This window comes from Salvia miltiorrhiza, chromosome 2 (assembly GCF_028751815.1).
Source record: "Salvia miltiorrhiza cultivar Shanhuang (shh) chromosome 2, IMPLAD_Smil_shh, whole genome shotgun sequence".
In the NCBI taxonomy this organism is placed as follows: domain Eukaryota; kingdom Viridiplantae; phylum Streptophyta; class Magnoliopsida; order Lamiales; family Lamiaceae; genus Salvia; species Salvia miltiorrhiza.
The window spans coordinates 9,204,359-9,217,962 of record NC_080388.1 but is presented as its reverse complement, the minus strand read 5'-3'; the positions used below and the strand labels follow the sequence as shown (position 1 = coordinate 9,217,962).

Genomic DNA, 13,604 nt, shown 5'->3' with positions numbered 1-13,604 from the left:
GTAACATAATAATCGAAAAAAAATTCAAACATTAGAGCAATATATGATATTTTCGCACCTTGTCTTGTATTTTTTTTTAAAAGTCATCTTGTCTTGTATTGAAAGCAAATGAGAGGAATTAATAATCTGAGGTGGCAGAACCCCATTGGTAGCACCACCTATACCAAAAATCCTAGTCAGCTTTCTGTCCAAATTCCACACTTCACTTCACACAAAAGTCCTCAAAAAAGTCTCCGCTTCTTTCAAACAGACCTCACTCCCCTCTGCCGCCCGCCGTCGCAATGGCGATCTCTCCGACCACGGTCGCCGTCGCCGCTCTCCTCCTCATCACCTACCTCTCTATCCTCACGACCCCCGCCACATCCCTCTCCTCCGACCCCCTCGTCGCGGAGCTCTCCGCCCTCCAATCCCAGTCCCCCACCGGAGTCATCCGCCTCTCCGACGCCCTCCTCCGCCGCATCCTCTCCCTCCCCACCCCGCGCCCATTCCACGCCCTAATCTTCTTCGACGCGCACCAGCTCCACTCCAAGCCCGAGCTCTCCCTCCCCACACTCAAATCCGAATTCGCCCTTGTTTCCGCCTCTTTCAAATCTAATAACCCTGATTTCAAATCCAAACTCTTCTTCTTCGAAATCGAATTCCAGGAATCCCAATCCTCCTTCGCCCTATTCGGCGTCAACTCCCTCCCCCACATCCGCCTCATCCCGCCGTCCGCATCCGACGTCAAGACGGATTCCGTTCAAATGGACGCCGCCGATTACTCGAGGCTGGCCGACTCCATGGCCGAATTCATCGAATCCAGAGCTAAGCTCACCGTCGGCCCAATTCACCGCCCCCCGGTCGTCTCGAAGAAGCAAATCGCATTCATAGTCGTTGTAATTTTGATCTGGACTCCGTTCTTCCTGAAGAAATTGATCGCCGGCAACACAATATTCCACGATAAGAACATTTGGATGGCGGGGGCAGTTTTCGTCTACTTCTTCAGCGTCTCGGGGGCGATGTTCAACATAATTAGGAAAATGCCGATATTTATCGCGGATAGGCAGGATCCATCGAAGCTGGTATTCTTCTACCAGGGGTCAGGGATGCAGCTTGGGGCCGAGGGTTTCTCCATCGGTTTCTTGTACACGATCGTGGGGCTGCTGCTGGCTTTTGTGACTCATGTATTGGTGAGGGTGAAGAACAAGACTGTGCAGAGGGTTGTGATGCTGTTCGTGCTCTTCGTGTCGTTCTGGGCCGTGAAGAAGGTGATTTTCTTGGATAATTGGAAGACAGGGTATGGCATTCACGGCTACATGCCTACGAGCTGGCAGTGATTGTGATGAATGTGTGTGGTTCTCTGGCTTTAGGTAAGAATTTGATTCTGGCTGAATGTGTAGGATGTATACACACTCGAGACTTTCGGCTTTTGATTGGATATTTTTCTTTTACGCGGGAGTTTACATATATGCAATGCTAGATATTTCTCTTTAGAAGATATGTAATAGTGATTTTTGCTGCTCCTTTGCTGATGGTTTTTCAGTTAGTAGTTACAATTTGCACTTCCCACTCCTGAATGCATCTGTATTTGTGTCTGGTTCTGTTTAATGCATATATATGATATCACTAAGCCTCTTGTTTATATTGATATGTGGTTTTAATTAGGAGGGAGTATGATTATTCTGATGGCTAAATTGATCCTTTCTCTGCTTGGCTCATACTATATACTGATAAATTAGGTGATTGCTTTGACCCTAGGAGTTAAACTGTTCTGTTATTTAACTTATTTTAACGGCTTAGATAATCTGGAAGTTGGTTTTATGTCATGTGCATTGTGCAATAATATCCCAAGATGAATCAATTGCAGCCTTAGAGTTAGAGTGAAGTCTTCTATTGTTTTTATACTCATACCATCACAAGGACTTAGTCTTAAGTTTCTCAGGTTCTCATACGCATGCACCATCAGTAGGACCCCATAATCAAATTTCTAGAAATTCAACATTATTGATTTCTATTCATTCATCCATGCTAAGCTGGGATTGGGTATGTTATTCATTCTTTATTAATTAGCGGTGACAGTACTTGTGACATATACTTGTTTTGAGTAAAAGTACTTTCTTGCATAGATTCTTTGGAGCTGTATCAGTTCATGAATGCCACTGTGATAGAACTAAAGAGAGAAGACTCCAAATACACCAAACTAGTTGTAGGCAAACTATGGTAGTAGTACTATTTATAATTTGTAGTGAGTAGCATACTTATCTCACTTTTCTTGTTGCCTGTTCTCTTTAGCCAACACTTTCATATTGTGGTTCTTTTCTCCAGTGGCATGCATTATTTCATATTTGGAGAAACAAATTTTCTTTTCTCAATGTGAGGTTATGGGTCTAGTTACTGAATTAAGGTTAACAACGTGGATATATATTTCTTTACTATGTTTCATTCTCTATTGTACTATCTTTGAGGTCTATATGTGACATTCTTGTTTTTTTCTTTTTTCTTTTGCACTCTTCCTTCTGTGGTGACCCAAATTTTGAAAGTGTCCTATGAATTTGGTGGGAATGCCGCTGGAGTAGTGTATGTTGGAAATAGTTTAGTGGGGTGTTATTGAGTAGCATCATATAGAATATGAATGCTCTGCTGAGTGATGATCTATCAATTGGTAGTATCTCAGTTTCTGGAACGTACTTAGGAACTAAATAGTTTAGGGACTATAACTATAAACGTCTTACTTCGTTTCCTCTCTCGTTTGCGTTCAGCTCAAGCCTTTCTTATCTCTTGCTACCAGTTGCAGACTGATCTGTTGATAGTTGGACTTCGATATATGCCCGATAAACATCATTGTATGTTATGCATGAAGCTGCATGACTATATGCATCATCTGCTTCAGTATAACTTCTGCTTGCCTCTTAAAGTTGTTGCTGCCGTTTTCTTGTCTGATGAAATAAGTAGAGATTCGTTTTCTATTGTGTTGTAGTTTTGATAATTGATGCATATTGTTCTTGCTATTCTTTTGGAAAATAATTCTTGTTATATGAAGTGCCAACATAAGACTGCGTATTTCAGTTAATTTTGATCCATACATATTTTTGTAAAAAAAAGCTCAAATGTCGGCAATTCAAGACAGTTTTTTTAAAGGGTTAATCATTATTTTATGTATCAATCATTTAGTATTTTTTTTTAAAATGTCATCAACTTACGTTTTCACATTATCCCGCCTTACAATACCTAGCAACGGAATGATGAGTTACTATATTAGATGATTCTCAAGGTTTAGGGGTTTTCCTGCAATTTTATATTGAGTAATGTAGATTCTGGCCAAATGTTTCGTTATTCCGTCGTTGGATTTGTAAGGCGAAACATAAATCAAACTTTTTCCAAAGTTGAGGAGTTTTGAAGTAAAAATGCAAGTTGACCATATTTTTTTAGAAAATATTGAAAGTTGAGAACACAAATTATGATTAACCATTTTCAAATTGCACCAAAATTGAGGTGATAAATTGACAATATCTTAAATGAAAAAGAAAAAGAAAAAGTTTGTAGGGAGAATATATTCCTCCAAATCAAACTTGTACCTTGAGATTTAACTGCCACGAGGATACCACCATCACAATCCTATACTTTCTATAACGAATCAAATCAACCCTCTCCATTTCACAATCTACATTTTACAAAGTAGGCATAAAAATAAGGATTCAAGAAAAGGCCTCTTAGCAGGGCCGGCAAGAAAGCATATGCATATTTAAATACTTTGCTTAAGCATACAGCAGCATTAAGATTCCCTATAACTATAAATCTCAATTATGCTTTGCTATTTCTGGCACTCGGGAAAGCTTAGCTATGGAAGAACAGGCCAAAGTTGTGGGAGCAGCCTTCGTCGACCACTACTACCACCTCTTCGACCACGACCGGACCGCCCTCATCTCGCTCTATCATCCGACGTCTATGCTCACGTTCGAGGGGCAGAGGATTCAAGGGGCCGATCACATCTCAGCTAAGATCAACCAGCTGCCGTTTGATCAATGCCACCATGTCATCAGCACCGTTGATTGCCAGCCTTCGGCCTTTGCCGGTGGCGTCGTTGTCTTTGTCAGCGGTAGCCTCCAGCTGGAGGGGGAGGAGCACCCCTTGAGGTTTAGCCAGGTGCAATGCAGCTGCCATTCTTTTCTTTTTGTTTCATTATCATGGAGTTTAATATTCTTGCTAGTTTGTTTGGAGGAGTGCACCAATAAAATAGATATTTTGCTATTGTAAAAATAAAAAATAGACACTGAGATAAAAAGATTAAAAAAAAAATAGTCATTTTTATAATTTTACCCTTGCTAATATAATAAAAATTTAGAACTATGGAGCTCCGTAGTTGGAATTGATCCTATTTTGCCCATAATTTACAACCACAAAGCTTTTTAGTCGTGAATTGCTCTTATTCACCCAATAAGTTCACAATCAAAACGCTTTCAGTTGTGAACACTTTGTTTTGCTTGTAGTTCACAACTACGTAAGCTTGAGAGTCGTGAATTGACCATATTTTATCTACAATTTACAATTACAAATCTTCTTTAGACAAATTGATTATAATTTTTTTTTTTTGACCAAACAAATTGATTATATTTAACCTACAATTCACAGCTACAAAACTTCTTAATCGTGAATTAAGGACAAAGTAGTACTCCCTCTGTCCCGCTTCAAATGACCCCAACCCAAATTTAAAAATATTGAACACTACTTTTTGGATGGTTCCACCACCACTTTACACCTTTATCACATATTCCTTAATTTCCGTGTCGAAAAATTTAGGGTTATTTGAAGCGGGACGAAGGGAGTACTTTAGATCACAGAAAATGCTACATTGTACCTTTTGATTAAATTTATCTTAAAATATGAAAATGAATATATTAACTCAGATTTAGAATAGATGAAAATAAGATTTTTTTTTTGTTTTTCATGAAGTGCAGATGTTTCAGCTGATTCCGACGGGGGAAGGGAGCTATTTCGTGCAGAACGACATGTTTCGCCTAAACTATGGTTGATTTTTTCTGATTGATGCACTTTCGAGTTGTTATTCGTCTTTTATTCATTCGAATATTTTAGCCCGTCCTTTGTTATTTTAGAGTGTGGTTTTAGTGAATTTTTTTTTTCATAAAAGATGAGATTAATAAATTAATTAATAAAATACGAACAATATAATTCACGAATATTCATATTCAGCAAATATGGTGAAAATCTCGTTTTTTCTAAGATTTGAATCCAATTAAAGATGTCTATTCATGTACTCCCTCCGTCCGCCAAAAGTGGACCACTTTTACTATATCGGGCGTCCGCAAAGAGTATACCACTTTTCTTTTATTGAAATGATCCCACCATCTACTTTAATCTTTTAGCCTTACAAACACTCTTTATTTACAAAAAAATCACCCCAAATTCAATCTCAACCACAGATCTCATAAAGTGGTGAGACATTTTCTCCACTATATCAAAATTATCACCAATTTTATTAAATCTCGTGCCCAGCCAAAGTGGTCAACTTTTGGCGGACGGAGAGAGTATTACATTAATTCATTCGTAAAAATTACTCCCTCCGTCCCACGAATTTTGAATCAATTTCCTCTTTGTCGTCCCATGAATCTTGAGTCATTTCTATATCTAGTAAGAATTAGAGAAAAAATAAGGGGTTCTAATTAAACTTATCTTAACTAATTGTGTACTTTTCTACTTTACCACTTTTCTACTTTATCAATTTTCTATTTTATTACCTACACACTTACCTAATCACTTTTCTACTTTATTATCTATACTCTTAAAACACTAATCATCAACTCCTTAATTCCCGTGCCGAAAAGAAGTGACTCAAGATTCATGGGACAGAGGGAGTATTAACTTATTCGCGTGTATTCACATGCATTCTCAATTCTTAACACATTTAGCATTTTCAACATAATTTCTCTTTCTCCATATATAAAATGTGCTATTTCCCATTTTTTTCTTCTCTCTTTATATGTCTTAGAGATGACTAGATGAGGTTCCAAGTTCCGTTTATTTAATTATTTAATTTATTGCGAAATTTAATTTGTCCTTTACTATTTCAAGAACTAGCTAGGCTACTCAATCTCAGGGAAAGAGAACCTGCATAAAAGAAACAAATGATAAAAGGGGCAAAATGGATTTTATAGTAAGCTAATATATAAAATTATTCATTTTCATGTAACAAAGACAAGTATTTATAAATATAAAAGAGTAAAATTTAATCAATTACTTCCTTCGTCCCACTCCAATAGTCTCACTTCTTTTGGGCACAGAGATTAAGAAAACTTACTTTTTAATAGGAAAGTGGTAGTAAAGTGGTGTGGTCCACACCAATTAAGTATAATTTTTTTACCCAAAAAAGAAAATGAGCCTATTGGAGTGAGACATCCCAAAAATGAAAATGAGCCTATTGGAGTGGAACGGAGGGAGTATTATATAAGATTACATAATTTTCTAATTTTGTTCCTCTGACATCGGATCCTTTGTCGCCGTTTCGACTGGCGAGTCGAACTTCATCCACCGAGCTAATGGATCGTTGGTCAGCACCGCGCTAGTGCTCATCCTCGTCTTGTTCCTTCTCTACAACAGAGTCTCGATCTTTGGCGGTAACAATGATGGAGGTGACTCATGCTCTCTAATCTGAAACCGCATCGAGAAATGGACTTTTCAGTTGATTTTGGGATATTCATTTTGGTTATTTCTTTATTTTTTTTATTGTTTTCTGTGATTTCATAATTTCATTTTTCTTTATGATAGTGAATAGTGTTATGGATATAAAGTTAGCTCGTGTATTAGAGAGAGAGAGAAAGATCTAAGTAATCATGGTGGAATCGGTGACATAGTGTGACTAACGATAGCAAACAGACGCATGCCTCCACCGTCGTTGATGGGAAAACCGATTGGTTTGCCCATCATACGAGAGGTGATGTGATTCACATTGAGGAAAAGTGATGTGATTCGCAACGTCGTAGTTATGAAAGAGTTATATATGAATGATAGCCTAAAAACTCATCACAACCAAGAGTATGGTTGGAAATTAGTTATTGAGTTGATCATTGATTGATCAATTTTCGAGTAACAAAGACATTTAATTTTATAGAATTAAATTACACAAGATCAATCTACGTTCCAAGTGGATGATTGTAGTATATTTATTTACTCAAAACCGATATGTGGTGAGTGAGAAATTGTCACACTTTAATTCTTGAATAAATGACTGTTGGATGAAGGGTCAGGTAGGACATAATGCTGTTGCATTTCGTGAGAGAGGTATGATCAGCAAAACAAATGAGTTTTGGGCATAAAACAACCAAAATAGAAGATCAAAAGTCTAAAGTAAAGTTGACCAAATTGATGAGGAGTAAAATATGTGTAAGATAGATCAGATAGCCTTGAAGATTCCAGCCCTGGAATCGAAGGAGTAAAAAAGCCTCGGAACGATACTCTTTGTGGAAAACACGCGTAGTGGAGGCCTCTAGGCCGGAACCAAGGGATTCTGTCACAGAAAGAGCCAGAGCTGATCTGACCAGAGGAGCGCAACAGGGAGTGGATGTCAGAGCTGGGAAGAACATAAAAGAGATAACTCGCTTTATCAGACGAGACTGACGCACCCAAGGCTGATGGCATACGAATTACTGATAACTTTTACTGAAGAATCTTCTCAACTAACTTAGGGCTCGTACCAACTATGAATTGACTTATTTGCCCCCATTGTAAACTCCTATAAATAGGGAACACATTCTCCATTGTAGACATGCTTTCAGTAATATAACATCTTCTCTTTTACTTTTCACTATCTTCACCTCTTTCTCGATCTTTTGCATACTACAGGTGAATCACTCCACTTTTAGTCAAAGGTTATAATAAACGAACTCATCAACTGGCGCCGTCTGTGGGAATGATTTCGTGAACCGAGGTTAAGACGTGAAGGAATTTCCGTATGAACACCGCTCGTCGGAATTTTTTGGCAAAAGTTGCTTATCTTTGTTGAAAAATCTGAGTTAAAGGAGCATACATGATTGTTTACGTGTTTATATGCGCGAATTTGTGTGATCTGTTGGTTTCCTCCCATTTGAACTTTCTTGTGAACATGTGCTCTTTTCTGTATTGTAAGATTTACATGCTGATGTGTTTACGTGCGCTCTTCTTTGATTAAGATTTGTGTGATTCATGTCTTGTGCGGTGTTGGGAATTTTTTGCTTGTGGATCTAATGATTACAGGCGACTCGGTTTCCCGTCGCTTTATTTACGACAGAGATCCGTCCGATCTATTGGATTTCTTGGAAAAGATTTTGCATGAATTTGATATCGCGTTGGAGCTGGTTTTATTATGGGAATTCTTCATGAAAACTTATGGGCTATCGCTTCTACGGGTGGAATGTTTACTGTTCCTGGGATCTCTCTTTACAATATTTTTAAGATTATAACAGTTTTACTACAGACCCCAGGTCTTGGTCATTAACCTCCTACCACTAGGCCAACACACACACACACACACATACAAAAATTGCATTAAGTAGGTTTCGAACCCTAGCCAAATGTAGGTTGCTGATATTTTTGTCACTTGTTCAGATGTATCACATAATCAACAATCCTACTTTTATAAAATCAGTTCCTTGGTCCACCGTGATGATAATATCTCTTCGTCCAGCATCTGTCCAATATCTTATTTATGCACTAACCAGTAAACACTGCTGAATATTTGAGCTGATATGTTTTTTCAAAAGATTAATTAGTTTAGGGGGAAGCAAGATAGAATATCAAACCTTTGAAGAAATTCAGTGAGGTTGTTTTGATACCATCTCAGTTTAACTGAAGGAAAACCATTGACCCCTGCCATGCTGATTCAATTGATCAAGACTCAGTTCCAACTTATGAAGCTATTAGACACGCAGTTATGTTTCAATCTGATAAGCTTTAATATTTGTTATTTCAGCTTTATTACCTTATGGCTTTTATTTCTCTTTTTGTCAGCATGGTTATACTAATATCTTAACTGGATTTTTAGGTTTGTTTTCTTTGATTTGTTAGAGAGATTAGCTCTGATATAATTTTGATTTTTGCTCTGAAACTTTTTATTAAACTTAATGGTTTTAGTATCATCAAAAAAGGAAAAATTGTTGAGAAAATTATAAATGTTTTGATTTAATATCAAAACCCCTCACTGCTGATGATATGCATGCTTGTGTATCTTGTGGACTCCAACTCACTTGTTAGGGATCGTGCTTCTTATGTTTACAAGAGTTTAGTTGAAGGATTAGCAGTTATGATATGCTGAATGTAAATGAAGATTAACTCCAGACGTTCCACGACTCACCATGCTTAGAAGAGCTTGTTGACTTGAAAGACGAAGCATGCCGAAGCTAAAAAATCAAAGACTGATGATGTTGAATGGAACCCCTAGCTGATTTGGAGCCACGTCAACCTTAAAGAGAAGTCTACCAACAAGACATTTAATTCAAAAGATACAACATTTAACATGAATTTTGAAGAATCTGGAGCTTATGTCAAAAGAAATACAAGGAAAATCAGATTGTCAAAATCTATCTTATACGATGAATCAAAAACCTGACAACGACATTATATGGGTCAAACATGAAGATTTCAACAACTACACTATTAATTTTTTTTTTCAGATGTTCTCTCTAGTAGAACTATTCAGTCTCTAGATTATAAATATCATGCTTTATCTATTAGAAGGTTTACCGAAAATATTGCGCATTTGAATTCACAAGCATTCAAGTTATCCATCTTATTCTCTCTCGAACTCAGCTACTTTCTAAGGAAGATAACTTCTCAAGTGTATACGTGTTATCCTTTGGAATGTTAAGATCTAATCTTCCAGGGATTCCTATAAACGTTTTCTTAGATTCTAAGTGTTTACATTGTAAATCCAAAGCCTAGACTCGAACATACTGAAAAACTAAATATGTTCATCATTGTAAAAGTGTGTTCTTTAGTTGGAGACTCACCCTTCAAAAACTCACTCTCCGTATAAGTTAGGTGTAGTTGTTAGAAGATAGTCAACAAGAAAGCTACCGATTGGTAGTCTGAAAGTTGAAGTTGTATTCGAACGCGATCGAGTAAATCACAGTAACGGTCACAGTTGCATAACCCGTGGATCATCATAAGGATGCTTATTAATCGGCTAACTAGCAGTTCTAAAATAAGAAATTCGAAGTTAGTGGATTCACCTATAACCTAGGCCTATGAATATAAGAGGGTTTCTCCAAACTATGTTAAATTGTTTTGGGTTTTACTTTTAGTTTTTCTCTTCAGCATTGATAAACTGTCATTAATTAGTATACTGACCATCATCACTGCAAAACTCAACTTAAGTTGAAGACAAGATTTTTAGCACACTTTTTATCAACAGACTTAAGCTTCAAATCAAACTAAATATTTGACTAAGTTGAAAGCTCGCACTTAAAGATTTTCACAATGCGATTATCTTAACCACCACGTTCCGCACAACATCAGTTATTAGTCCAACTGACCAACTTTCGAGCAGTTAGTATGTTTGCTAACTGATCACTAAGTTAGACAAGTTTTATTTTGATCAGCAGTCAGCACACCTTTTGGTCAACTGACCTGAATCACCTTAACTGATGATTTTCATCAGTTAATCTTGTCTTAGAATATAATCTACTCCCTCCGTCCCAATATTCAAGTCCCCTTTCTTTTGAGCACGGGTATTTAGGAGGGTTAAAGTAGATGTAAAAGTAGTACGGACCACATAATTAGTGTCTTAGTTAATGTTATTTTATTTCTTAATTAAATTGACTAATAAAATACCTTTTAATATTAGCAGATGTAAAAATAGTAGGGACCACTTTCTTCTCCCTCTCACAGACCACTTTCCTCTTCGGCAGTCTCTCCTGCAGCGCGAGCCGCACACATATCTCTTCTCACTTTTCTCAGATACCAATAACCGACATCCTTTCCCAAATCTAGCAAAATACGTACATATCTCTTCTCCATCTTCTCTATCGCAAAATATACACATATCCCTTCCCAGAACACATCAACACACACGTCGGAGAAAACACACATATCATTTCCGCCGCCGTCGCACCACTGCTGCTATGGGTAACTCTTTGTTGTCGCCCTCTCTTAGTTGCTCCTTCCCAGATCTAGCAATGGCGAGGAAAGAGGCGCGTTGTCGCGCCCTCGCCTTTACCTCTGCATCGTGAGTGAAAAGATCTGTGAATCCGCTGCACCCTCGCCTTCACCTTTTGGCCAGTTGCCGATGCGAATCCGCCCACTATGGAGGAAGGAAAGGCGGCAACAGAAGAAATAGTGGAGGAGGGGGAGACGACGAGAAGAGGGGGAGGTCGTTGGTGGTGGAGAGGAACGGTGGTGGAGGTGAGGCGGCAGAAAGAAGATGGGTGGAGATAGAGGCGGAGGAGATGGGAGACGGAGGGGGTGGAGGCGTAGGAGATCAGAGGCGAAGGTGGTGGATGCAGAGGGTGGAGGCGGTGGAGAAATGGAAGGCGGAGACGGTGGAGAGATGGGAGGCGACGGCGCCTTGCTATAGCCAGGAGAGGGCAGACTGGTAGCCGAAAAACGGGCGGCGAGGCAAGGGCCTTGTCGTTGCGGTCACCGAGGGAGAGAGAAGAGGAACGGTGGTGGTGAGGCATCCGAGAGAGAGAGAGAGTGACAGATTTGGAAAAGAGAGTGAGAGAGAGAGTGACAGATTAAAGTTACAAATAGAGAGAGCGAGAGAGAGAGAGAGAAATGTTAATTAACTAACTAATTGTATACTAATTAATGCTAAAAAAAGGAAAGGAGACTAGTTACATGGGATGACTAAAAAAGGAATACGAGACTTGAATATTGGGACAGAGGGAGTAATAAGCAAAGAAAAGTTTAAAATTGGTGTATTTCCTCTCTATACACTACTACATGTTCGCTCGGGATCAACAGTTAGTGAAATATTATGGTCACGCTGTTTATTTTCTTTAATATATTAATGTCCGTCTGTGTATGAAAATTTCATTTTTAATTTTTGTCTCCTCATTAATTTATTTTTTTTTTTCATTTTCTTTACTAAGTTTTTTTCTAGAAACCTTTCTTACAAGTTATGCATACTAATTCTGCATTTTGAACTTTAGAATAACTCGTTATTTTTAACATGGTGTTAGCTTTAAATAATTTGTATTTAGTCCAAGAAAACTATATATGTTTCAATGTTCTATATAGATTTCTTTTTCTCTAATAAACTCATTTTACTATTATTTGTCTTGTGGTTTTCTTCGTCATCATAAGTTGCCTTAGAGTTTTACGCACTATGAAATTCCAAAAGCAAAATAATTCATATATACTCCTAATAATAAGATCTATAGATTTTGATGTATTCAATTTAAACATACAAGTTACAATTATGGCCTCCATTTTTCACCAGAATTGTTTCATCTGAATTAAAGCATTATATATAGTTGATTTTCAATTGGTCATCATGTTTCGTAAAGATAAGGTTTGCACATTTTCTTTCTTGGTTCTAATATCTTTGCTCTACATGTATTTTTTTAAAAAATGCTCTACATGCAATGTATTTAGAGAATCAAAATAGATTTGTCCAGCTCATTATCATGGGTCTGAGTGAAGAAAATAAGATAAGAGCTAGAAAATATGATCTTGATAAAGGACAAGAGAAATTAGGGTTCGTGGGCCGAACTAAGAATATCATGCGACGAAAAGAATAAGACAGAGAGTCGTGTGGCATTGATTGGCTTCCACAAGGAAAGAAGCATTGACGCTGCCTACCTGGTTTGATCCTGAGGGGTTGAAAGGGAGAAATCATTGATGAAGGAGGAATGCTTTTTATTTGTTATGTTTTGTTTAGTTTAGCTTGGTTTGGTTTTGTTTGGGGACCACTTTTACATGTTAAAAAGAACAATAAGAAAAATGAAATATAGGAGTATCTTTTATCTCCTTATCTTTCCTCTTTCTTTCTCCAAATTCTATCTTTCCTTCACATTCCTATTGTTCTGTTAAATTAAATATTACAACATCAATATACTATATTGAATCCGCTACACTCATGTGCAAAGTGCCAATGGTATTCTAAAATCTATTGTTTGGAATTTATTGCTTTGGTTTTGTTTCTGCCAACAACAACACGTTATGTTTTCCTCTTCAATATCAATAATCTATTCACTATTCAAGTTATCTCCATTCGAATTATTTTTTCTTAAATCATTGTTCGAGTGATGAACTTCAAAAGAATAATTTTAGTTGAATTTTGTAATGTTCTTGGAAATGCAAATCTACATGGAGTATTTGTGAGTGTGTCCAGAGATTGAAGTTAATACTTATACATGCCATTTATAATTTTTTATCTTTTCTTTGTATTTTAATTTCTAGAAATTAGTTGATGTAATTGTGAGTTATGTTTATCATTGATTTAGATTGGCTTCATTTTATAGATATGTCAAATATAATTATAAGACCATTACTCCATGTTTCCATTTGGTCAAAGAGATAGATTGCTTAACAACAATATAAGTGTTAAATCTTCATTGTGTCTATGAATATTGTATACCTACTGACACATAATAAAATATAGAAAACAAACAGTCTTCATACGTGTTGGGAAATTA

At 37.2% G+C, this 13,604-nt stretch overlaps 2 protein-coding genes across 3 annotated transcripts; both read left to right on the top strand.

Moving 5' to 3' along the window:
* Nucleotides 1-281: 281 nt before the first annotated feature.
* LOC131012947 (probable dolichyl-diphosphooligosaccharide--protein glycosyltransferase subunit 3B) lies at nt 282-1,548 on the top strand. The gene has a single exon (XM_057940929.1). The coding sequence runs from the start codon at nt 282-284 to the stop codon at nt 1,314-1,316; it is 1,035 nt and encodes a 344-aa protein (XP_057796912.1). The 3' UTR covers nt 1,317-1,548.
* On the top strand, nt 1,210-5,124 carry LOC131012955 (nuclear transport factor 2-like). 2 transcript variants are annotated; one of them, XM_057940936.1, is made up of 3 exons: nt 1,210-1,349; nt 3,818-4,122; nt 4,935-5,124. In XM_057940936.1, the coding sequence occupies exons 1-3, from the start codon at nt 1,322-1,324 to the stop codon at nt 5,007-5,009; spliced, it is 408 nt and encodes a 135-aa protein (XP_057796919.1). In that variant the 5' UTR covers nt 1,210-1,321; the 3' UTR covers nt 5,010-5,124. The 2 variants fall into 2 exon arrangements, with proteins under 2 accessions (XP_057796919.1, XP_057796920.1); XM_057940937.1 differs by having other exon boundaries at nt 4,930-5,124.
* The last annotated feature ends 8,480 nt before the right edge of the window (nt 5,125-13,604 follow it).

Bases quoted from the DNA above. Each gene is read 5' to 3' on its own strand.
- LOC131012955 (XM_057940936.1), top strand. From the start codon at position 1,322: ATGAATGTGTGTGGTTCTCTGGCTTTAG. The intron at 1,350-3,817 runs GTAAGAATTTGA...GGGAAAGCTTAG, and splicing joins GTGTGGTTCTCTGGCTTTAG to CTATGGAAGAACAGGCCAAA. The intron at 4,123-4,934 runs GTGCAATGCAGC...CATGAAGTGCAG, and splicing joins ACCCCTTGAGGTTTAGCCAG to ATGTTTCAGCTGATTCCGAC.
- LOC131012947 (XM_057940929.1), top strand. From the start codon at position 282: ATGGCGATCTCTCCGACCACGGTCGCCGTCGCCGCTCTCCTCCTCATC.